Raw genomic sequence first — 23,576 nt, 5'->3', positions numbered from 1 at the left:
TTTTTATCTGTATATTGTTGATACATGACAGTCATATTAAAGAAACGATCAACAACAATCACCATGCTGAAGGGAAGGGATGCCATCCAGAGGGACTTGGACAGGCTTGAGAGGTGGGCTTGTGCCAACCTCATGAAGTTCAACAAGGCCAAGTGCAAGGTCCTGCACGTGGATCAGGGCAATCTCATGCACAAATACAGGCTGGGCTGAGAATGAATTGAGAACAGCGCTGAGGAGAAGGACTTGGGGGTGTTGGTGGTTGAGAAGCTCAACATGAGCCAGCAATGTGCGTTCGCAGCCCAGGCAACCAACTGTACCTGGGCTGCATCCAAAGAAGCGTGGCCAGCAGGTCGAGGGAGGTCATTCTGCCCCTCTACTCCACTCTTGTGAGAGCCCACCGGGAATATTGTGTATTGTGTCCAGCTCTGGGGCCCCAAACATTAGAAGGACATGGACCTGTTGGAGTGGGTGCAGGGAAGGGCCGCAAAGATGATCAGAGGGCTGGAGCACCTCTCCTGTGCAGGCAGGCTGAGAGAGTTGTTCAGCCTGGAGAAGAGAAGGCTCTGAGGAGACCTCTAGCAGCCTTCCAGTATCTGAAGGGGGCCTACAAGAAAGAGGGACTTTTTACAAGGGCATGTAGGGATAGGATGAGGGGGAATGGCTTCAAACTGCAAGAGGGTAGATTTCAATTAGATATTAGGGAAAGATTTTTCACTGTGAGGGTGGTGAGGCACTGGAACAAATTTCCCAGGGAAGTTGTGGAAGCCATGTCCCTGGAGGTGTTTAAGGCCAGGCTGGATGGGGCTTTGAGCAACCATTTCTAGATGGAGGTGTCCCTGCCTGTGGCAAGGGGGTTGGAACTCAATGATCTTCAAGGTCCCTTCCAACTTGTGAAACATTAAATGAGTAATATGTACACTAGGCCATACAAGAATCGCTTTTTGATTAACTTACAGTTATTGTAGTTTAGTTACAGTTTTGTAGAGACCTATATTGTAATTCCTCTTAGTGTAGTTTCTGTTAGCGTAGTACCCGCTTGACTGTTATGGTAAGGAAGTTTTTTGAAAATATATTTCTTTTCAATATTTTTCCTTTGATAGATAAAGAAATGGTGTCTTTATGCTTTGAGTTCTGTCACATTTGCTTATGGTTGTGTTTCAATGAAGTATAATAAAATTGAAGTTAATGCTAAAAATTGAAGTTGCATGCTTTGCTTTGTTAATACTTAAATCAGTGAACAGTAGTAGTATTGAGGAGATGCTGTTCTGCTACACTTTAAAATTTGAGACGAGTAGTCTTGATGTTCTTGATCTAAATTTGAATTGATGGCTGAATGCAAACCGAAAGCAAATAACCTTGACTCTGGCCTGTGTGTTTGTATATTTTAGTGCTTCAGTGGAATTTGGAAATCTGGATGAAAGTTCCCTGGTCCAAACAAGTGATAGTGACCTTAGTGCAGAGGACAGAGAACTGTTAAAAGCTTATCATCACAGTTTTGATGACGAAAAGGTGGATCTGGACCTGATTATGCACTTACTTTATAACATCTGTCATAATTGTGATGCTGGTAGGTATATATACATGCTGCCAAGAACTTGCTGTGGATTCAGCTTCTGATGGGTTGTGCTTTTTTTTCAGTAATACCAAATAAGTAAAACCGTTCAAGTGCTAGTATAAACAGCGCTGACAGATATTTGAATTTTCTGTTTAGCTCTGCAAACCAACTTCTTTTTTAGGAGCGATTTTAATATTTCTTCCTGGATATGATGAGATAGTTAGCCTGAAGGACCGTATTCTTTTTGATGACAAGAGATTTGCTGATAATGCTCACAGGTAAAACGTCTAGTTTCTATGATTGTCTCGAGTTTTTATTGTTTCTTTTAAAGATCCTTAAAAATGCTCTTTGTCTTGTGTTAGATACCAAGTTTTCATGCTTCATTCAAATATGCAAACTTTGGATCAGAAGAAGGTGCTTAAAAGTCCATCTCCTGGCGTCCGCAAAATAGCAAGTATCAGAGGACTTCTTCAGATATTATGTTGATCTATTTTGTCTGTGCTTTTACAGTTACTATAGTTGTTTTATTTTGTTGTTTTTAATTGCAGATTCTTTCTACTAATATTGCAGAAACCAGCATAACAGTCAATGATGTTGTATTTGTTATTGACTCAGGCAAGATGAAAGAGGTATGATTGGTTTAAACTTTCCTTCGGCAGTGAACTTCCTAGTGTTATTTTAAAACACATAATACATAAATTTTGGGTTTTACAGTAGGCTGAGAGCTAGTGCACGTCAAGCAACAAAACTCAGTGAGAAGTTTTGACATCCATTTGTTTTATGACAAATACTGCTATTAAAACCCCTGTAAAAGCTATTGCAGGTTTATATATTGATATATTGATCTATCTCTCTATCTGTATTTTAAAATTAATATTTCTGCTTAATTTTTAAAACAAATCTGTCAGTTTGTACCATCTTCCTGAGACTTAGACAACACTGGGAGTTCCCTTTATCCTACTATTGTATCTAGCCGATGTCCAATCCATTAAGTTTTTAAGCATTGTTTTTGATGTGTTGAATGCCCATTCCCTAATTACTTGTTCAAGAAAAGTAAGATAATGAGGCAATTTAAGGCCTAGCTTAGAAAATAAAATTGGATTTCATAGGAGATACATACACCGAATTTCTGAAGTTCTCATGGTAATGCATTATTTTGGTAATTTGGCATCAAATAGAGGAAAATAAGGACATAATTTCTAAGTGAGGAAAGAGGAAAACTTTACTGCACATAATAACATATTTTTGATTGGTTTGTGATACCACAAAACACAATCCATGTCTTTTATTTATTTACAATTACCTATTGACTAGAAAACTTTAATTTAGAAAACCATATGGCATAAAGATATTGCAAAGGACGTAGCATAAATTCACTTGAAACTAAGTACTTTAGAACATATGTTTGTGGCAGAAGCTGCTGGTGCTTATTATTATTTTTTTTAGAGAACTCCTGTTGATCTAAATCATTAATAACTTTTATTTCATGTACCCTATTCAGTCTTGGTTTTGTGTTCCTTGCTTTGCTTTTATAGAAATCTTTTGATGCACTAAGTTGTGTTACAATGCTAAAAATGGTGTGGATTTCAAAAGCCAGTGCTATCCAGAGAAAAGGCAGGTAATAAATGCTTCATACTGAATTTTATTTTGCAAATATACACTGTCCTGTATGTTAAGGATAAAGTACACAATGTAATAGCAGCCACATTGTGTCATGTTACTAGCCTAGTCCAGTAGCATGTTGGGCAATGGCCAATGCTAATTCTTTGCAGAAGAGTGAGGGTCAGCATCTGTTTCCCTGGAGTCATTTCCCAAGTTGTAGAAAAGCAATACTCAGGATTTTCCCAAAGCTTACATTAGGTCTAGGTTGGTTTTGCCCCATGAACTTGTTCTTCTTCCACTTTCTGCCAGGTAGCACCAGCAGCCACAGGGTCCAGTCAGGTGTTTCACAACTGATGTGTAGGCAAAGGGCTGCCTATTGCTAGTTTTTAATTTATGCCCCTTCATCCCTGTATTAGATAAGACATTGAGCAGTGATTCCTTATTCACCTTCTCCAAACAGGCCTTTATCATACTCTTCTCAACACTGGGTGAAGTCTACAAGGATATGTAGCAACAAATGCCTAGGTTTGATGATAGGGTATTAGCATTAACCTGCAGGAATTTGAGTGCGAATGTGAGCATTTGCTGTCTCTGTCCCCTCACTCACAAGTTGTTTGGTCTTCATTCTACCTTTTACTCCCAGAGTAATTTCCAACTGTTTGAGGGATGTGAAGAAGAAGAAAAGAAGTTATTTATATTCTTTACAGCAAAGGACAGTTGAGACTGGGATTAATTTTAGGTTAGCAAAAACCCCACATCACTTTATTTTTAGATAGGCCTTATTTTTGTTTCTCCAGAACTTTCAGTGTTGGGGTAAAATTATAATAACAAATTTCCATACTATCAAAAATAATCCATATACTGGAAAATTCTCCCCTCATGTGTGGGACCTAAACTTAATGAAAAAATTATTTTTTTCTTAGATCTGCTTCTACATTTCCATTCTAGGTTTGTGTGTGTGTGAGTTGGTTTTTAATTTTTTAAAAATTTTATTTTTTAAAGCAATTCTAATTTTCAACAACTTCCCATATTTTATTTTCAAGGGCTGGACGCTGTCAGCCTGGAGTCTGTTTTCGTCTCTTCAGCAGGCTGCGATTTCAGAATATGTTGGAATTTCAGACTCCAGAACTTCTACGAATGCCACTTCAGGTGCACATTCAGTTAGAAATTATAACTTTTAAGAAATGTGTTATCATCAAACCATACTATTACTTCAAAAAAAGTGTTGGTTTTTTTCCCCCATCTTAACAATCTCTTTTGCTTTTTAACTTGCAGGAGCTTTGTTTACACACAAAACTTCTGGCTCCAATTAGTTGTTCAATCGTCGACTTTCTTATGAAAGCTCCTGATCCTCCACCAGCTTTAATTGTGAGAAATGCTGTGCAAATGCTTAAGGTCAGCAGAGGAATATATTTAGATGGAAATTGTATTTGATTCTACATATCTTACCGAGTTTTGTTTGTACTGAGGCTGGTGTTTAGTTACTTAAGAATGCTTTGAGTTTTTGTGCATTGTCTATTTTCATTTTGTGTGTGTGTAAGTATTTTTCCATGTTAAGGGAACAGAGTGCTTAAAAATGTCATCTCAAACTTAAGAGTTTGACTTGCTTTCTTAGTGTTTGGTAACAAGCCTAATGAATGTCCAGTATTCACATCCTTTCTGCTTCTCTGTAAATTAACTTTGCCTACTTTCCCCTTCTTTCTCTTTTTTTATTTTTATTTGTTTTTAAAGAAAATAGATGCCATGGACCCTTGGGAAGATCTCACTGAACTTGGTTATCACCTTGCTGAATTACCAGTAGAGCCACACCTTGGTAAAATGGTGTTGTGTGCTGTTGTTTTGAAGTGCCTGGATCCTGTTCTTACTATTGCTTCCACTCTTGCATATCGAGACCCTTTTGTCCTACCTGCACTGGCCTCTCAAAAGCGTGCAGCCATGTTGTGTAGAAAACGTTTTACTGCAGGAACATTTAGTGACCATATGGCACTTCTCAGAGCTTTTCAGGTATTATTTCATCTTCAGAATGAGTATTGATCACAATAGATCACATATCAAAGTAAATGATGTACCAATCAAGTTGGACGTAGAATGACAAGGCTGTGATTAAGTCCTTAGAGAAGAAAATTTATTTTTGCAAAGTGGCTTTCCTGTATATTGAGCTTATAAATTTGTGAGGGAACATTTTTTGTTTATATTTTCAAACCTGGTTAAATTCTGAGTCTTCCAACAGGATGCCACTTTATGTCCTGCTCACTGATAACTTAAAATAATGGTCTTGATAGAATGATCTTATAATAACATAACATAATGATCATTATGTTAATTTAGGGAATGGGTAAAGAGAATCTAGTACTTAACCAGAAAAAAAAAGTGGTTTGATACATTTCCTTTCTTAGAGAATGTTTTTTACCTTCATTTTATTGATGTAGATGTATTCTTTTTTAAAAGTGCGTGTTTTTTTTTTTTTTTATTTTGGCTAATCAAATTAATAGGCAAATGTGAAAAAATATTCTTTACAGGCGTGGCAGAAGGCACGCAGTGATGGCTGGGAGAGATCCTTCTGTGAGAAGAACTTTCTGTCTCAAGCCACGATGGAAATCATCATAGGAATGAGAACACAGTTGCTTGGCCAGCTTAGAGCCTCAGGTAAATAGCTCAGAAAAAAATTTTAACAGTTTTGGAGTCAAGTGTGTACCTAGTACAAGTCTATAAAAGTTGTAACAAGAATAGTGTTCAATGATATAATTTTCCTTCCTTAATTTGAAACTGAGCAGTATACATTCATGCTGGGCATGGTGCAGGTGCTAGAGTGAGGAAGTGTGGCTGGCTGGAGAACAGCTGATCTAACTGAAAGTGCCCTGTTTCACATGCCAGTGGCTTTCAGTGTGAGATATATTGCCTTGGATTTTTACATTCTAATAAATTATTTCCATAGGATATGTCTTTATGTTGTAAAAAGTAATTCTAGTCTATGTTAGTACAAAGCCCCTTGTCAAAGATTACAGGATAATGGTTTCTTCTTGGTGCTGTTAAGGTTGGCAGTGGTGGAAAAAATGCAACAAATTGTAGTGTATTTCACTCTTTTTCAAATTCCTTTTGAGAAGCAAAAAAAATAGATCTTAAATGCAATGAGATATAACGCATTTTTGTCCTCTTCTTTCTTCAGGTTTTGTTAGAGCCAGAGGAGGAGCTGATATTAGAGATGTTAATACTAACTCTGAAAACTGGGCCGTAGTTAAAGCTGCCTTAGTGGCAGGGATGTATCCCAATCTAGTCCATGTAGACAGAGAAAGCCTGGTTTTGACTGGACCAAAGGAGAAGAAAGTGCGATTTCATCCTACCTCTGTTCTTAGTCAACCTCAGTATAAAAAGGTAAAATCACTTTGAATTTATAGTTCACAAAAAAGACCACTGTACTTAATCAAACATTTAAGAAATGTCTCTTCATAGTAGTCAGAACTTTACATTGTACGTGTAATCTACCTGTACAGCTTGTACGCTAAACACTAAAATTTTAGACAATATTTTTCCTGGGAGTTGATAAAATTGAGAATTTGAGTTGGTTTATTTTTACAATATTATTTCATCAAAACATTTCAGTTAGTCCTTCTTCCAGATGGAATGAGACAAAATGCTAAAAAAAAATAGTTAGGGAACTGTTTTAAAGATGTAACAATTCCTGCTCATAATAGCAGGAAGAAATTCTGCTATAAAACTGATTTTTTTTAAGTTTCTTTTTTAATGCAGAATGTTTTATTTCAAGATGGTAAGATAATTTATGAGTCTAGTTGAATTCTCTCTTGCTTTTTTATTTGTGTGTATGAGTTTATGTGTAAATAAATATTTATGTATTTATTTCTACACATATAAAATAAGAAATACGTTATCATTTATTTTAATTACAAATAGAGGGTAAAATAGCCTTGTCTTATTTACTTTTGCACAGATTCCACCTGCAAATGGGCAAGCTGCAGCTGTTCAGGCACTCCCTACAGACTGGCTTATATATGATGAAATGACGAGAGCTCACAGGATAGCAAATATCAGATGCTGTTCTGTTGTAACACCTGTCACTGTGTTACTCTTCTGTGGGCCAGCGAGGTTACCAAGTAATGCTTTGCAGGAATCTTCATCCTTTCAAGGTATAGTGGGGGTTTGAATTTTGAATGTTTCCAGTGGTGTACGCTAGTATGTGATATGAAAGGCTTATTTTTCAAGAATATTTAATACTTATATTGGCTAATTCTTAAAATGACAGGGCTGCAGTTCCTGTAGCTGTTCAAGAATAGTCTATAGACTCTGTAATAAATATCTCAGTTTTGTGAATCCTTGTAGATTCATATCCGTAAAGTACACTTACATAGTTCTGAAGTCACAGAAATTACAGTATAGTTTATAATGAAATAAAAAATGTCTAATGATGGTACTAGTGCTGAAAACTGTAGTATGTATGTTTTGTCTACAGTGTAGTGTATATTATACTTCAAACAAGATTATTTAAATTGAATAATAATTTAGAAACTATCAATATGGCAAGTACTCATGTTGTTTCCAGCTGAAACAAGCATTTTAAACATTATTTTCTACTGATACATTTTAAAGACAATTAGCTATACTGTTAACAAGAAGTAATAGGGAGTTTATAGATATTTCCTTTATTTTTTATTTAAATGCAGTGCTGTAGGAATAGAAGCAAAAATAATCTATCCTGCTGCCCGTTCTCTAGAAATACTAGTTTGGATCAAAGTAAGGCTCCAAGTTATTTCTGAAACTTTCCTGTCTTGTTTTTAAAGTGTTACCCTTAAACTAGTGTTTATGGTGGTTGAATTGCACTTAAAAAAATCAGAATCCTACTTAACAGCCATATGTATATTACTTTTTGTTTTCTTAAGGAGTCTTTAAATCTGCTGTTTTACTAGGAAATAAAGCATAGAGCAATGTGTGGGTTTGCAAACAGCTTCAGGCAAAAGTTTGATAATGGTTTGTTGGTATTTATGGAGGTACGTGAGTGAGGCAGCTCCCATCAATACAAGTGCTTACGTAGCAGGGCCCTCAGCAGCTGTGGATACTTGAGTTATGCTAACTGAAGCAAAGATGTTTTGCTGGGGCGCATTTCCAGAAAATAAAAAGTGATTTTACAAATGTTTACATTTTAAAATAAAATTTAGAGGGCAAATGTGCTTATTTCTGGTGATACAGTAGTGTTGTATGTAAGTGGAAATAATATAGAAATGTTAATGCACCTTTTGTATTTAATTCAGGGGATGGGGTATCTAATGATGACAGTGATAGTGAGATGGAGGACGAAACAACTGCTAATTTGGCATTACTGAAGCTAGATGAATGGCTCCATCTCAAACTGGACCCTGAAGTAAGTAATGAAGTAATGTATCACTTCAGTGCTTGTATCTTGCAGAAGGATATTTATGTCGTATCTTCCTTAAAAGATTTCTGAAACATTTGGGTAACAAAAAATTTTCTGTAACGATAGCTGTCACAGTCCATTTGGGTCTCTCAAATTTACAGGACAATGTACTCAGAGTATTATTTCATGAGCTCATTAAGAAATAAAACAAACAAACAGGGCTCAATCCCCTTTCACTCAGAGTTTGCCAGTTTATCACCTGAATTCACTTACTAACTATTCAGGTCATAAGGTGTCATAACTTATAACCTGTAACTCTTAATTCGTACACCTGTGAGCAAAAAGAATTTGTTACCTAGCCAACAGTGAGACTGCTCATCCTCCTTTTCTGTCACAGGCATCCCCTGTATCACACCAGGAAGCAGGAAAACCTCAGCAGTTCAGCTGCTGTTGGATCTGGTTCAAAAGCTTTTTGGGTCAACTGATGTTTTATACCTTCCAGCTTGGAGGTTTGCTCTGTACCATTTTCGTAAATTAGCAGATTATGACGAAACTGCCAGACGAAAGATAATGGCTTCAGGAAACAGCAAGTCGCAGATTATAGTTGCGGCATAGTGGCCCTCTAGCTCTTTCTGGCCACCTGTCCTGCCTATGTGCTGCTCTTGCTTTGACCTGGTGCTGCTCCCAGCACACATCAAGCCTTAGCATGAGCTGGGTTAACCAAACACTGAGCAGGAGTTGAGTAAACAGTCACAATAGCATATTGTGTATTTCCTTCTCTGAGAGGATGACTAAAGTGGGATCAAAATGGAGCCCTTGAAGTTGGAGTTGCTGAAAGAAACTTGCTGTGAGATTTTAGAAAAAGCAAAAAAAAACCTTTTGAAGATGGAAGTCTTCAGGTCATTGAGAAGCTCTGGCTGTTGTAGGAGGTAGGGGAGTTTATGGATTATGAAACACTTGGACTTATCAGATCTAATAATAATACTGTCTCTTTTAGAGATGTTCAAAAGTGTGATTTTTTTAAGAAATGGAAGCATTTCTCGTAACACAGGGATTAAACTAGTCTTTTAAATTAAGTTACCTCATTTGAGCTGAAGTCTGCATAAAAAAATATGTCACTTAGAGCTCTCTTCCCTCAGTTATGAAGGAAGAGTTCATGAAATGTGAGTGAAAGGGGCATAACATTCAACAGATTGAAATGTGAGAAAGGGCATAAAGCATTTACGGATCTTTTTTAAAAAGATAAAAATTTGAAGTAAAAAATAAAAAACCCTGTGGATTTACAATGTAGGTTTGGTGTGGAGCTAAATGAAATAAAATGTTCTAAAAATGATCTTGCACCCAAGGGAAGAAAAGGTAACAGCTTAGTTTAAATGTGTGTGTTTCTACCCTTCCCTGGCACTTTAGTCTTGCCTTTCACTTTGGACACTGTTCATTGTAGAATGCTGGATGCTGCCTCATAGGAAAGATGTGGGTACCCTTACCTGTCTGATCTAATTTTTATTAGCCTTTTAACAGAATTGAAATTCATTACAGGCCGCTGGTTTGCTGTTGCAACTCAGACAGAAGTGGCATAGCTTATTTCTGCGTCGTATGCGAGCTCCTTCTAAACTGTGGTCTCAAGTTGATGAAACAACTGTAAGAGCAATTACAGCTGTTTTAAGTGCTGAAGAACAGTCTGCAGGTTTGCTGCAGCCTTCAGGAATCGGTCAGAGACCAAGACCTATGACTTGTGAAGAACTTCCCTTAGTGTCTACATGGAGGTCAACCAACAGTAGAAAAAGCTCAGCAGAAACTGAATTCTCTGATGACTCCTCTAATGCTGAAAAGTAAGCTTTTGAGATCTTCTAGAGACTGTAGATTTGCTATAAAAACATCAATTCAATTTCTGCTAGTAATGAAAAGGAAGAAAATGTAGAAATAGAGTTGACAGAATTGATTGCTGCATTGTAGTTGTGATTTCATGGAGAAATATTTTGTATATGTGCCTGCTGTTTAAAAGAGCGGTCAGGAATATTGTCTGTGAATTGTGGATCTCTATGAAGAAGTAGCAGCAGCAGTTTTACCGTAGCATTCAAAAATAATGCACAATCAGTGTTTTTTTAGTTATTGTTTAATATATTTTGGAATTACTGTAATATATATAGTCTGATATATATATAGTCTGATATATAGATACAAATTCACAGAATCACAGAATGGTCAGGGTTGGAAGGGACCTCTCGAGATCATCTAGTCCAACCTCCCTGCCAGAGCGGGGTCACCTACAGCAGGTTGCACAGGACGGTGTCCAGGCGGGTTTTGAATGTCTCCAGGGTGGGAGACTCCACAACCTCTCTGGGCAGCCTGTGCCAGTGCTCTGCCACCCTCAAAGTAAAGAAGTTCCTCCTCATGTTTAGATGGAACTTCCTATGTTCAAGTTTGTGCCCATTACCTCTTGTCCTATCACAGGGCACCACTGAAAAAAGACTGTTAAATTGTTCTGTGACTGCTCATGAAACTCCTGGTATGTCCTGTATCTGCCTTTACTTTTTAGAGCTTTAATGAAATCTACGCCTCCCACACTTCAGCAGCCAAAGAAGTACAAAGGAAAAAATATTTTGCACTCCAAACGAACTTCAGATGACAGATCAGATCAATCATCAGTGAAGTCTACAGATAGCAGTAGCTATCCTAGCCCCTGTGCTAGTCCTTCTTCTCCAATATCTGGAAAGGTAGAGTTCTCATAAACAAATTACCCTACTCATCAAAATTAATAGAATTTCAGAAATAAATTTATATTTTGATATCTTTCAGCAACTATTAGGATGCTGATTAGGATTATTGATGATTGATTAAGAACCTAGCAGATTTTCAACAGCTACATAATACTTACTTCTTTCTGGAACTTAAAATCTAGACTAAGTGTCCTTGTTACACTACTTTAATACAGTAAACATATTCTTTGCAGACTGCTTGAGGTAGAGCTATCTCAAGTAGAAAAAATTTGATTTTTTTTTTTAAAACTTGATATAATAACCACTGAAGGTGTATTTTTTTTTTCTAAATTAGTATACAGGACATGCACTTCTGAATTCTTTGGGTTCTGCCTTCCTCTGTTTCTGTAATAGCATACATTGATACTGATTCTCCAAGTTTTGTGTTATCTGCATTATTATGATGGCTCGCTTTTTTTATGACAGTTATTTTAAAAAAACATACATTTTTAATGAGGTTATTGGCACAATTCTCCATATGTACTTGAATAGTAAATTCCAGTAATACTAAACAGATCACTGAGAGGGAACCCCATTGTTCCTCTAGGCACAGACTCATCAGAGGATTTAATAATTTCTCTTTAAGTCCCTCAGTTTTTAAAATCAGCCAGTGTAAAAGGGACAAAACTTATGTTTCCTGAAGGTGGAAATGTGAGTAGTGTGCTTTGGGCCACAGTCTAAATGATTAATTTTTTGTCATCTGAAGGTGTGTCAGACTTCAAAGAATTGTAATTAATCATTAGACTATTTGCGCCTGTTCTGCTATACTTATTTGCTGCCCTTCATGAATGATTATTTTGTAAAGTGCCTAAAAAATGTAAAATAAATGTGAAATACATTTTAAGACCAATTCAGACGGTACCAGCTGATAGATTCTGTTTTTCTTGTAGAATCTGGGGGAGGAGAGTGGGAGCGCAGTCACGGGATTTCTGTCTTCATGTGTGTAAAACTTACGAACTAAAGCCTGGTTTATTGTATTGTATCTTAATTTAATTTAATTTAAATTTTCCAGGGTTCCAAATCTCCATCACCAAGACCAAATATGCCAGTTCGGTACTTTATAATGAAAAGCAGCAACTTGCAAAACATTGATATTTCTCAACAGAAGGGTATATGGTCTACTACGCCAAGTAATGAACAAAAACTAAATAGAGCCTTTTGTGAGAGCAGCATGGTTTACTTAATATTTTCTGTTCAAGGATCTGGACACTTTCAGGTGAGTCTTTAGTTAATGCTAAATATTAGCTTTGGTTGATGGTTTAGGAGGGCACAGCAAATGACTGTGTAGTGGGGAGGTTTTTGCTTATAACTTCTGACCTTCTAATAAGTAGAGTAGCAAGCAACTATATCTGGTCACTGAGAAAGGACTACATTCTTCTCTGAAATACATCCTTTTAGTTAACTCAAGTTTGTCACTCAAAGGCTAAGACTGAATTGCCTCAAAACATGGAGTCAGAATAATGTTTATGCCCACATTAATCCTTTAAAACAACAACAAGCCAAACAAACAAATCCTAACAAAGCAGGGGATTGCTATTCTTTCCTCTGCATGCCAAAATAAATATTGTAAATGAACAAGCCGTTACAATCAAGCCACAGCTTTCTAAAGCTGGGAAACTCATAAATGTCTTTATTACAAATTTTTATAAAATCTTTTTTGCCTGAACTGTAGTTTCTAAAAGTTAGGAAGCTGGAAACTCATGGCCATGATTCTTCCAGAGCTGTGTCTTGACTTCAAGTTTAGCAAGGCATTTGTCAACAATTTGTTGACAAATTTGTAGCCAATTTGAAGTTAAAGACTTGACCTGGTAATGCAAAATTGGAGGTTAGCTGTGTTGTACAGAGGGCTAAACTCGGTTGTTCCAGGTAAAGAAAGTTCAATTTACTTCTTTATGTATAAACTATTCACAAAGTCAGCTGAACTTAAAATCTCACAAACTAACCCAAATATAGCTCTCTTGGTGATACCACTGAAGGATTAGATTTGGCAAATGCAGATGTAATATTGGAGAATAATTTTCAGCATGTCAGTTGATACTAAAAATGGGTGTTGTATTGTTGCTCTTAGATGAGGAAGTTGGGAAAGACATGCTGAGGTCAGGAGTGTAGGTGGTTGATGCTGCCTTGCCCTTCCAGTTTTGACAATGCACTGAACATTCATGGGAATGTGAGATTTACATTCCTATTAATATTCTCTTGTACCAGCTGTCTCTTCACTTTCCATCTTTATTTTTCCTTGGTTCCTGTCATTAATTTTCATTTAAGTCTGGCTTGAGCTATCTAGGACTACATGTCTTACAATAGTAGTGTGTGCTGGTAACTTACATAGTGCACTGCATATCTTGGACTCCTAAGTCGTAACCGGCATAAATTTGCCTGAATAGCTAGTTGGGTGTGTGGTGGGGTTTTTTTGTTTTGTTATGTTTGTTGTGTGGGCAAGTAGGGGTGTCCTTAAATAAGTCAGCAGCCATCTTGGATTTGGGGGTTCTTTTATTTTCTTTCTGAATATTTGTCTTGTTGGAGTTTCTTCCTATTTCATTGGAGAAGGAAACAAAAGCAACTTTGACTTCTTTCTCTGAAGAATAGGTACACTCAATTCTGTGTGAAAGTTTGTTAACATAGAGGGAACATGGGAAGGAAGGAATGGATTGGATTTCTGCAAAAAACATTTACGACTAACAAGGAATAGATAAGGGACTGTTATGTAGTAGAGCATTCATCATGATTCTTTACACTTCAGATGGTTTTATGACACCTCTTCAACCTCTGTTACAAAGCTTAAAAAAATTTTTAATGGTAATTGTGAGAGATTAATTGAGAGACATTATTTGTGGTCAAACTCTAGAAGGCATATTTGAAGTGGGAAAACAAATGATACTTTTAACTTTCTAGATGTAAATGTTTTAGAAGGTCCAGCTTCATGGGGGAGAGTGTGTGAATCACTCTGAAACTAATTTGAAAGTTCCATATGAAGTCTAGTCTTTTATTTAATTTCAATGTAAGCAGATACACTCTAATTATGTCTTTTCGTATTTCAATTTTTGGTGCAGGGTTTTGCTAGAATGGCTTCAGAGATAGGGTGTGAGAAAAGTCAAGACTGGGGATCTGCTGGTTTTGGAGGTGTATTTAAAGTGGAGTGGATCCAAAAAGACAGCATTCCTTTTCAATTTGCACACCATTTGCTCAACCCTTGGAATGACAATAAAAAAGTACAAATAAGCAGAGATGGCCAGGTAATGTTATTATCTTCTAAAATCATCTTTACCTGGTAGAACTGTGTATTGTTTGTTAGCTTTTTAGCCTTGACATTTATCTCGACTGTCCTCATTTGTCTGTTGATGTGAATCACAATTCACTGATGTACATTGCACATTCTGGTAATGCATTACTGTTGAAGTAATGGAAGCTCGCTGACAAAATCAAAGCAGTTTCTTGTGTAATATGTGTTTTAAAAAAAAATACATAAAGCTGGATGCTTCCAAAAAGAAACCTTTTTGGAATTTGTAATTTTGGTTCTGTTCCCTGTTTGGTTCAGATTTGTCCCCTGAGATAGTCCGTCACATCCAAATAACCATTCATAATTATAGCTTTGAGTTTCCTGTAAAGACTGAAGAGAATCTCGAGATTTGAGGTAGAATAAAGCTTAGGACAGTTCTGCAATCTATTAAAGCTAAATGCAGCTACAAAAAGCTGGAAGAGAATTGGCACAGGAGGTCTCTGTTGCAGTTTCTGAGTTCTCCCCAGTCCCCTCCCAAAATATCTTCTTGATATGAGATTCTAGAGCTAAACTTGTATCATCTTCTCACTACTTCCCCAAAATCACTACAGTTGTAAGAATGAGGAAAAGAATGTGGTGTGTGGTGGAGTTAACAGTGCTTCTGCTGGAAGTGTCTCTTAAGACCTAAAGAGTCTAACGATCTTAAACCCAACTAATTTATATTAATGTCTATGATTCCACCAAGAGCCACTGTATTACCTGCGGTATGCCTTTCCACATTCTCCACCACACTTCACTGAATTAAATTTAAAATATGTGGAGAATAATCATCCTTAGTTAATAAATTAAATGGCCTCTGGAAGGAACAATGTATATGGTGGTGGTGTGTTCACTCCGAATTCTCTTCTTAAGAACTGACATCTTACTGTGAATGAAAAAAAACCCAAACAACCTGTAGGCTAGGGTTGTTAATGGATGTTTTTATCTTCTCTTGAGGTCTAGAGAGAACACCTTCCTGTGCAGGGAGTTCTAATGTATAGCTCAATAGCAAAGAGAATGAGCTATTTTAGAAAGACTGAAAACAATCATCATTAACTTCCTGTAATGATTTTGTTATAAATGGTTTCTCTTTGTTCAGTAGTAGCAGTGCAAATAATTTCTCCAATTTCCTGCTCGTTTCTAGGAGCTGGAACCCCAAGTTGGAAAGCAGTTACTACAGCTTTGGGACCATAATCCTTTGCCAGGAAAAAACTCAAGTGATTGAGCATGTCAAGTGATGTGACAGAGGTAGTTATTTCATGCATTACTTGCTGTTTGTATGATAAAGGAAAAGCTATTTATATACAATGTGTCATTACAATACTGTCTTTCCTTTGTAATTTGTGGAGGAATGGGTACACTTAGTACTAAATATTCACTTCCTTTTGATTCTTTTGTTTTTTAGCTGTGGTTGTTGAAACATCAGCTAAACCACCAGAACCAGCAGCGTGCCTACGATATAAAGATGAAGAAGAAGGCAAAGCAACAAGCTTCTGAAGCTGTTAGTGATTCTGTGCAGCTAGCAGTGCAAAAATAAGAGGGAATGATGTTGGTTTCAGTATTTCCTTGTCTTAACAAGTGTTGTAACATTATTCAGCAGCCTGTTTTTGACTGCATTATGTTTTTACGGTAGTATGCAGTTGATATTTAAAAACATGGTTAAGTTCAAAACTCAGTTTGAAACAATGGACTGCATATAAGCTTTTTGTGGGTTTAAAATATCACAGCAGGCAGTTTAAATACACAGTTTACATTTAAAACTTTCGCAACACAGTAAAATGTATGAGAGAAACCAGTGTAATATTAATTAATCAGTCTTCCAGTTTGCTTAAAACGAATAAATTGAGAATAGATGTCTCCAAATATATTGGAAGATTCCATAAGTACTTGTTGAAGTTCTGTACACGCAGTGGGAGAGAGCAGGATATATTCATACAAACAACTGGGCTTCTGGAGAATGTAAAATTTTAATTTAAATCCATAAGTGAAAGGAGCAGGAGACTTTTGAGAGTGGATTGGTCCAATGTATGTTTCCACTTTAAATTATTTTTTACCTTTAAAATGTACTCATGCTTTGGCAAGCTGAAACAGTCTTTCAAAGGCCTGCTGCCAAATGGTACTCTAATAGTTCACTAACTTGGGCATTATTACAAGATTTTTATTTCTTACAAAAAAAATTAAACTGTATCAAACTGTTTTGTTTTATTAGGCTTCTCGTTAGTCGTTAACTTGCTGTACTCTAAGGCTGGTGTGAATTCAATCTGCTCACTGTCAGCAGTACGTTTGTGTTCATTGTTAGATTAAACCAAGAGCTGTTTTTACTTCTAAGCCTGTACGTACGTTTTTCATGTCTGCTAAGAATTTTTGCACAGTTCAGAGTACCCTGAGTGTGCATTGTTGCATTCTGTGTAGTGACTTCCATATGTAGTCAGTCAGGTTTGCCTTTGCAAGACTAACTGGGCCCTTGTAAGGCTAGTATTGCCTAATATGGTATTTCTGGAGACTGTGCACACAATGGAGCTGTGAGACTCATGTTGCATTATAAGATACTTCCATGCCTGTGCCCACACAGGAACGTGGGGTGATATTGCCTTGTACAGTATGCCCTGGCCCCGTGCACAGAGCTGGCACAGAGGGTGAGGAAAGGTGGGGTGTAATGTTTGATTAACAAGTTCAAACAGTGCTTCTGTGGCTTGATGATAAAAAGGACAGTCCAGCCAAGGAATTTGCATTCCCCAAGGTCGTTGGCTGGTACAGATCACTTGACTGGAGAAGAGGTCATACCCTGCTGCTTGCTTGACAGCCATGGACACATAAGTCTTTGCATGCCCAGATGTTAGATCTAGCCCAGTCTTGGTGAATTACTTGACTTGCTGTTGTTACAAACCCGGTAAGTGTGCTACTGATCTGTATTTTCATCTGTACTTTTATTTAGAGATAAACTATTTATCCCTGAAGCTGTTGGTCTGGTGTCTGTTACCATGTCCTGAACTAGAGCTCTGCAGGGCTGCCTTAAGCCCTTGCACTCTGGTGTCAGAAGTGGGGTACAGTACACTGCATCATGACCAGCCCTGACCCTGTAGTGGGTGCCTTGGTTGATTATTTTGGGACCTTGCCCTGCCTGCAGACGTCGGCTTCTACTTTGATCAGAGAAAGTCAGAAAGACGGAAACACAAAGGGAGAGTTACCCTGCTTATATGTCTTAGCTTGTTGCCTTAAAGATACTGAGCAGCGTTTGAAAGTAGCTGAAGCCCAAGCTACCTATGAAATGAGCTGGCCCACACCCACCAGGACACTGCAGCTGTAAGACAGGAGAAGACTCTAGCCCCTGCCTGTGTTAAAAGCCATCAGGCTAATATGGAGAAAGTAGAGCAATGCATAGTCCCCCACATTGCAGTATCTGTCTGGGAAAAACTTGACCATTGTCTGGAAGCTGTGAAAAAGGGAATTTCTTTAAATAGAGACCCAGAAGGCAGGGATGATGCTTGATCTGTTTCAGATTCAGACAATGCTGTGTCAAATTCCTCCCTTCCTGAAGACTTAATAGTTTGACCAGTTGTTAAAAGGGAGTATGATGCTACTGGAGTTATGAATCATAGAATCATAGAATGGTTTAGGTTGGAAGGGACCTTGAAGATCATTGAGTTCCAACCCCCCTGGGACACCTTCCACTAGACCAAGTTGCTCAAAGCCCCATCCAGCCTGGCCTTGAGCACCTCCAAGGATGGGGCTTCCACAGCTTCTCTGGGCAACCTGTTCCAGTGCCTCAACACCGTCACAGTGAAAAATTACTTCCTAATATGTTATCTAAATCTGCCTTCTTCCAGTTTGTAGCTATTCCCCCTTGTCCTATCGCTATAAGCACTTGTAAAAAGTCCCTCCCCAGCTCTCCTGTAGGTCTCCTGAAAGGCTGCAATAAGGTCTCCCCAGAGCCTTCTCTTCTCCAGGCTGAACAACCCCAACTCTCCCAGCCTGTCCTCGTAGGAGACGTGCTCCAGCCCTTTGAGGGCTGCATTACAAAAGGTACTTCTACATGCTCTTTCTTGAGCACAGACTTAGCCAAAATAAGCAAGTGCTATCACAAATCTGTTACTCTGGATTATTTAACCTGGCTTGCAAATCTATTATGTGACAGGGGGACACACTGTCTTGAGTTTCAGACTGGAAAGCCTGGAGACTCACTTTGGGGTCTGGGATCCGACTACAGCCTCCAGTAGGAAGTATAGACACTGTCTTCCAGGCAGCACTGGCATATATTTAGAGAAGTACCCCCAAGTGATTGAGAAACCCTAGCTATTCCCTGGGCTAGTCCCACAGATTTGGAATTGAGCTGGTTATCCATCATACTTCAGAAGCAGCCCCTGTGGCAGAGGAAGACCTATGTGGACATTGTCCTACGTGGCCTACTGGTGCCCAGTAATCAAAAAGGGTCCTAGTCCACTCAGAGCGCATTTAAAGTCAATAGGCACTGGCCGTAGGGGCACAGCACCTAGCCCCACCTGCGCCCAGCTCTTACAAAAGGTAGTTTCTGCTGTGTCCATTCATACCTTGTGGTTAAAAGTGCCCATAAGTGTGTGCGATGCAGAGGAGTGCACAGGAGCTAATTAAGTATTGAGATGCTTCTAAGTACACCTGAAACTACTTTTCTTCCATGATTTGTCAAGGTTTTCATGGCAATTGGACTTCATACAGTTGGCTTACTTTTAGCATATATTTTAGCAAGTATTTTAAAACAAGGTTCACACGATTTTGCTTGTTTCACATGTCTTTGTTTCAATGATTTTGATGCTGACAAAGCTAGGATAAATGATGCTGACGGTGTAGACAGTTACTTAATGTGATCTTTTTGGTTCTAATAAGCTGAAAATTTGTTGTGCAGTTGAATTCTGTCTTTCTTTCCTGTTTGTGTTTTCTACTTTCTCTCCTTTTCCCATGAAGTTGCACATAACATCATGGATGTGCATTCAGGATTGCTGTTAGCATCTGAACTGTGGAAAGACCGTATCAGGGATGAGTACTGTCTAGAGAACAGATCTAGGGGACTTTTCTTGAAGCAACTGAAGCACTGAAAGTTCATGTGTAAGGAAATAATTATACTGGTTTTTAAACAATGATTTAAAAAAAAAAAAAAAAGGTGGTTACCTCTGATCTCTTTAATTGTACTCTCAGTACCACAGTGTATCAGCACTTCCTGGTGACTTCTGAGACCACTTTTACAAGACAGAGTCAACCAGTAGTTGCTGCTGCTCATTTTTTGATTCAGCAACAGTAACAGATGGTCTGTAAAACCGAAGGTAAATGCTTTTTCCATGAAGAACAATACTGCAACTTGTCTATGCCACACTCTGCAAGGAGCATCATATACTATATTTTTATATCTATAGTATATTTAAGTGTTTTCATAATTGAACTAAATTACTAGAAGAGGTTATTTCTAATGAAAAGACACTGAACAATGCGATGCATAGTAATCTTGTTTTGCCGTGCAAAGTTATTTGCAGAAATATTTTATTTCTATATAAAAATACATGTGCTGTCATCCCTTTTTCATATGAAATGAACAACTGTTTCTTGTTAATACCATAGTAATACACATTTCTGAATTGTAACTTTCAGTAAATCAGCATAAATTATTTTTGAGTGAGTCTGGCTGAATGTCTACAATAAAATATTCTGCTCTTGAAACTCAGAGGAAAGTGACCTTGCTTTCTCAGGTAAACTCCTTTTATTTTGTGCATTATTGCCCATACAAATTTTGCTCGGTTTCATCCAGTGGAAATAATGGTGTCTTTATGGCTAGCCATTACTTTTGTTAAATCCATGTAAAATGTCTGTATGTTTATTACACTGTGCAGCAAGGAATTTTCTGATAGTTTTTTCCACAGAATCCTCCATTCTGGTATCATATTAAGTCTGTAAACCCACCACTTTGAATGTTTTAGAAAAGTGCTCTTTTGAGCCATCGAGCACCTTCGCATTTCCTGACCTTGTGTATTGACATTCTTTGTTTTCACTCTGCTCTTCGTATCACCCTGGTCTCCAGAGAGAACGTGATCTTGGTAGCCGTGCGCCTGATGATACCAGCAGTATCATCAGTCTGTGGAAGGACTCCAGTGCTGCAGCTCTGTACCAGGGTTCTCAGAGACACCCGATCTGCCTGATGATGACTGACTGTGATTGTACCTGAAGTGAGAACTAAAGCATCACGAAGGGCAAGGAGGTGAATCTATATGAAAAATACCAGGGCAGCAACAGCACGCAGTTCACAGAGTCCTCCTGTGTGCGATGAAAAATGGGACAAATGGCCCATCACCATTTTCTGGGCAACAGCAAAAATCCCAGCTTGGAGGTTGTGAGCCAGGAGTTGATTTACTCTGCTATAGAGTAAATGAAGTTCTTGCAAGCTAGACAGCTGTCCATGAACCCTAGAGTGAGGAGGAAGGGAACAGAAATAGGGTTATGGATGACAGCCACAGGTTTGCAAAGTTTGTTCATACCCAAGCAAAGCTTATCTGAGCAGCGCTGATTCAGGACAATGCCAGTCATGTTCCTCAAGACAGTGGGTAAGAGCTTTGCCAGTGGCTCCTGTGAGAAAAGGCTGAGGTGTGTTGCCTCCTTAGGAACATATTTCTGAAAATAAAGTAAAGCTGGCAAGCTGTTTTGCCAGACAGAATTTAGTTCCTTTCTCTAGGAATTAAAGAAAGTGTCTTAAATATTTTTTTTTGTTAAATATTTTGTAGCCTAAAATTGCTTATTTCTTGTAACTTTTTCAGTATTTGCTTTTTTACCACTATTGAGCTGGTATACTTTCTGGTCCATCATCACAACATCTCCAAAGACATTTCCTCCGGTGCTTGTGGCTTGAATTTCTACTGTGGAATTTTTTGCAGCTTCCATTTTAAATGCCTGATATTGGCTGTTGTCAAAATGAAATCATAGCTCACACCTGGCAGGCCAATTCCTCTGGGTTGTGGTTGGATGAGTTCATAGTTACCCATAGATACTTTGTCTTTAAAGTGAATTAGAGTGGTTTCTGCAGCTACTGAATTTCTTTTTTTCCTTTTCCTTTTTTTTCCTCATATAGAGCTGAATTGATTGCTCCAGAACAGCCACTTTCTAGATATATTCAGTCACAGCTTGCACTACCTGCATAATATTAGCATTTCGTCTCCTGTTGCTCTACGTCTTTCTACTCACACTTAGCTGCACTATTTCCTTCCCTGTGGATTATGCTATGTTGCCTTCAGCCATCATTGCTTCTGTCTTGCTCCTGTCTTTCTTGCGTCTTCTAGCAGATAGCACAGCACAGAAAGTAGGTGATGCTGCTCTGGATTAAAAGCTTTATTTGTTGTTATGATTCTTCGTGTTGAAAGGGTGTCACCTAAACCAAAAGTATAAGTCTGGGTTTGAAGAGAAATCGGTTCTCAGGAAAGCAGACTGAGGGAATACCTTGCACCACGTTAGAGAATAAAAAGTTGGAGTCCTGAAAATACTAAAAAGCGTGGCACATAATTGAATCAGGCAATTCAGAAAGGAGGCTATATTTTTGCGTCAAGGCCAGAAGGATTTTTAAAGCTAATTCCATACCATGGGGGTGTGAAATTACTATTTTTTGCCTTCTGTTGTATAATGCACTGTTCTGAGATTCACAGCCTGATCTTGTAACTTTGCCTGTGTGAGTGGGCATATTGCATTTGGTGCTGTTGATGTATGAGCAAAGGTTGTAGCCTGAGGCTCTTAAATAATGTACCACTTTATTCTATCCACAGGGAATATCTGGTGAAGCCTAGCAGCAATCGAATAAGATTAAGGAACAAAACACAATTGCCTAAATTGCTCCTATATGAGGATGTTCTGGACATTGGCAGAAACTGAGAGTGAAATTGTATGACACCTGAAATAGATTTAATATCTTCTGCTCTTGTAAAACATCTTAATAATCTTTTTAAAAGCAAGCAGTGCAGAAAAGGGTACCGGCTCTCTGTGGGCTGATGTGCTTGCTGTGACTTTTAGCTTATAGTGTGTCCTGTCAAAATAAGAGGGCAAACCTTCCTTTTTTGGTTGTTTTCATGGCTCGGTTCAGACTAAGGAACTCTTTTCATACTCCTGCTTTTTGCATGTGTTTAAGTGCACTTAGTAATGAAGAAATCTGTCTTGCAACTTGGCAAGAGTGGCATTTCAGTGGCGGCAGCTGCTTTCAGCAGCTTTCAGCAGCTTAGCCACTGCTAAGTTTTAACGTGCCCTAAAACCATACTAAATGAGGCGTCATCACTGTAAGAGAATTACTGTGCTCTATTCACAGCTTTTAGACTAAAGAAGGATATACCTTTTATTCTAGGACAGGCCTTGAGACCTGATAAGAAGTGCCGATCTAGGAAGGAGAGAAAAGAGAAAAGAAGGGCCACAGGACAACTCATCAACTTCATGAGTTGGATTTGGAACATGAAACCTCAGACTTCTGAACAGATGCTCTAGCTTATTTTCCTGATTACCTACATTGGCTGAACTGGACTTATTAAAGTAGTGTATATGTGGCATAGATTTCATGTTTGAATTTCTCTGGCTCTTCTGTCTTCAGACGCCCTGTCCAAATATGTTACAAGGGACTGTGACCCACCTTGGGTGTTAGAGGACTGCAGCAGCTGTATTTATATTGCTCTTTAGTCTGAGGTTGAGGTATAGCTTAGCAAATTTGTTCTGCTTTTATTCGTCTTTACAGCATTGAAGTTGGATGAGGTCAGAAAGTAATTAAAGATCATGCCATGGTGCGTTTACCCAAAGGAGGTACACAGAATTGCTATTTTGTTTCCCAGTACTCAAGTTAAAAAACTGCAAAAAAAAAAGGGCTTTTGTCAGAATTGAAACTTAGTGGGAAAGTACTCATTTTCATTTAGAAGTCGGGACAATTTTGACTGAAGTCATAGATCACAGGCACCCTGTTTTAACACTCCTAGAAAAGGAAATATTGCTGGAAATGGGACCAACGGAGCCTTTGACTTCCGAGACATGGAATCGGTAAGTGATGGAGTTCATATCTACTGA

General features: G+C 38.1%; 1 protein-coding gene across 1 annotated transcript in view; it reads left to right on the top strand.

Annotated features, from left to right (window-relative positions):
- YTHDC2 (YTH N6-methyladenosine RNA binding protein C2) overlaps window positions 1-17,491 on the top strand; it is a 37,226-nt gene extending 19,735 nt beyond the window's left edge. Inside the window, exons 13-30 of the mRNA XM_082497126.1 lie at window positions 1,389-1,567; window positions 1,737-1,833; window positions 1,918-2,005; window positions 2,104-2,184; window positions 3,091-3,173; window positions 4,201-4,306; window positions 4,433-4,552; window positions 4,889-5,161; window positions 5,677-5,803; window positions 6,324-6,529; window positions 7,104-7,299; window positions 8,419-8,528; window positions 10,059-10,351; window positions 11,059-11,236; window positions 12,291-12,494; window positions 14,329-14,511; window positions 15,679-15,782; window positions 15,940-17,491. Of these exons, the coding sequence (XP_082353252.1) occupies window positions 1,389-1,567; window positions 1,737-1,833; window positions 1,918-2,005; window positions 2,104-2,184; window positions 3,091-3,173; window positions 4,201-4,306; window positions 4,433-4,552; window positions 4,889-5,161; window positions 5,677-5,803; window positions 6,324-6,529; window positions 7,104-7,299; window positions 8,419-8,528; window positions 10,059-10,351; window positions 11,059-11,236; window positions 12,291-12,494; window positions 14,329-14,511; window positions 15,679-15,759 (2,605 nt within the window). The 3' untranslated portion in view covers window positions 15,760-15,782; window positions 15,940-17,491. The remainder of the gene's footprint in view (window positions 1-1,388; window positions 1,568-1,736; window positions 1,834-1,917; window positions 2,006-2,103; window positions 2,185-3,090; window positions 3,174-4,200; window positions 4,307-4,432; window positions 4,553-4,888; window positions 5,162-5,676; window positions 5,804-6,323; window positions 6,530-7,103; window positions 7,300-8,418; window positions 8,529-10,058; window positions 10,352-11,058; window positions 11,237-12,290; window positions 12,495-14,328; window positions 14,512-15,678; window positions 15,783-15,939) is intronic.
- The last annotated feature ends 6,085 nt before the right edge of the window (window positions 17,492-23,576 follow it).

This window comes from Vanellus vanellus (assembly GCF_965231255.1).
Source record: "Vanellus vanellus genome assembly, chromosome: Z".
In the NCBI taxonomy this organism is placed as follows: Eukaryota; Metazoa; Chordata; class Aves; order Charadriiformes; family Charadriidae; genus Vanellus; species Vanellus vanellus.
This window is presented reverse-complemented; position numbering and strand designations above follow the sequence as displayed.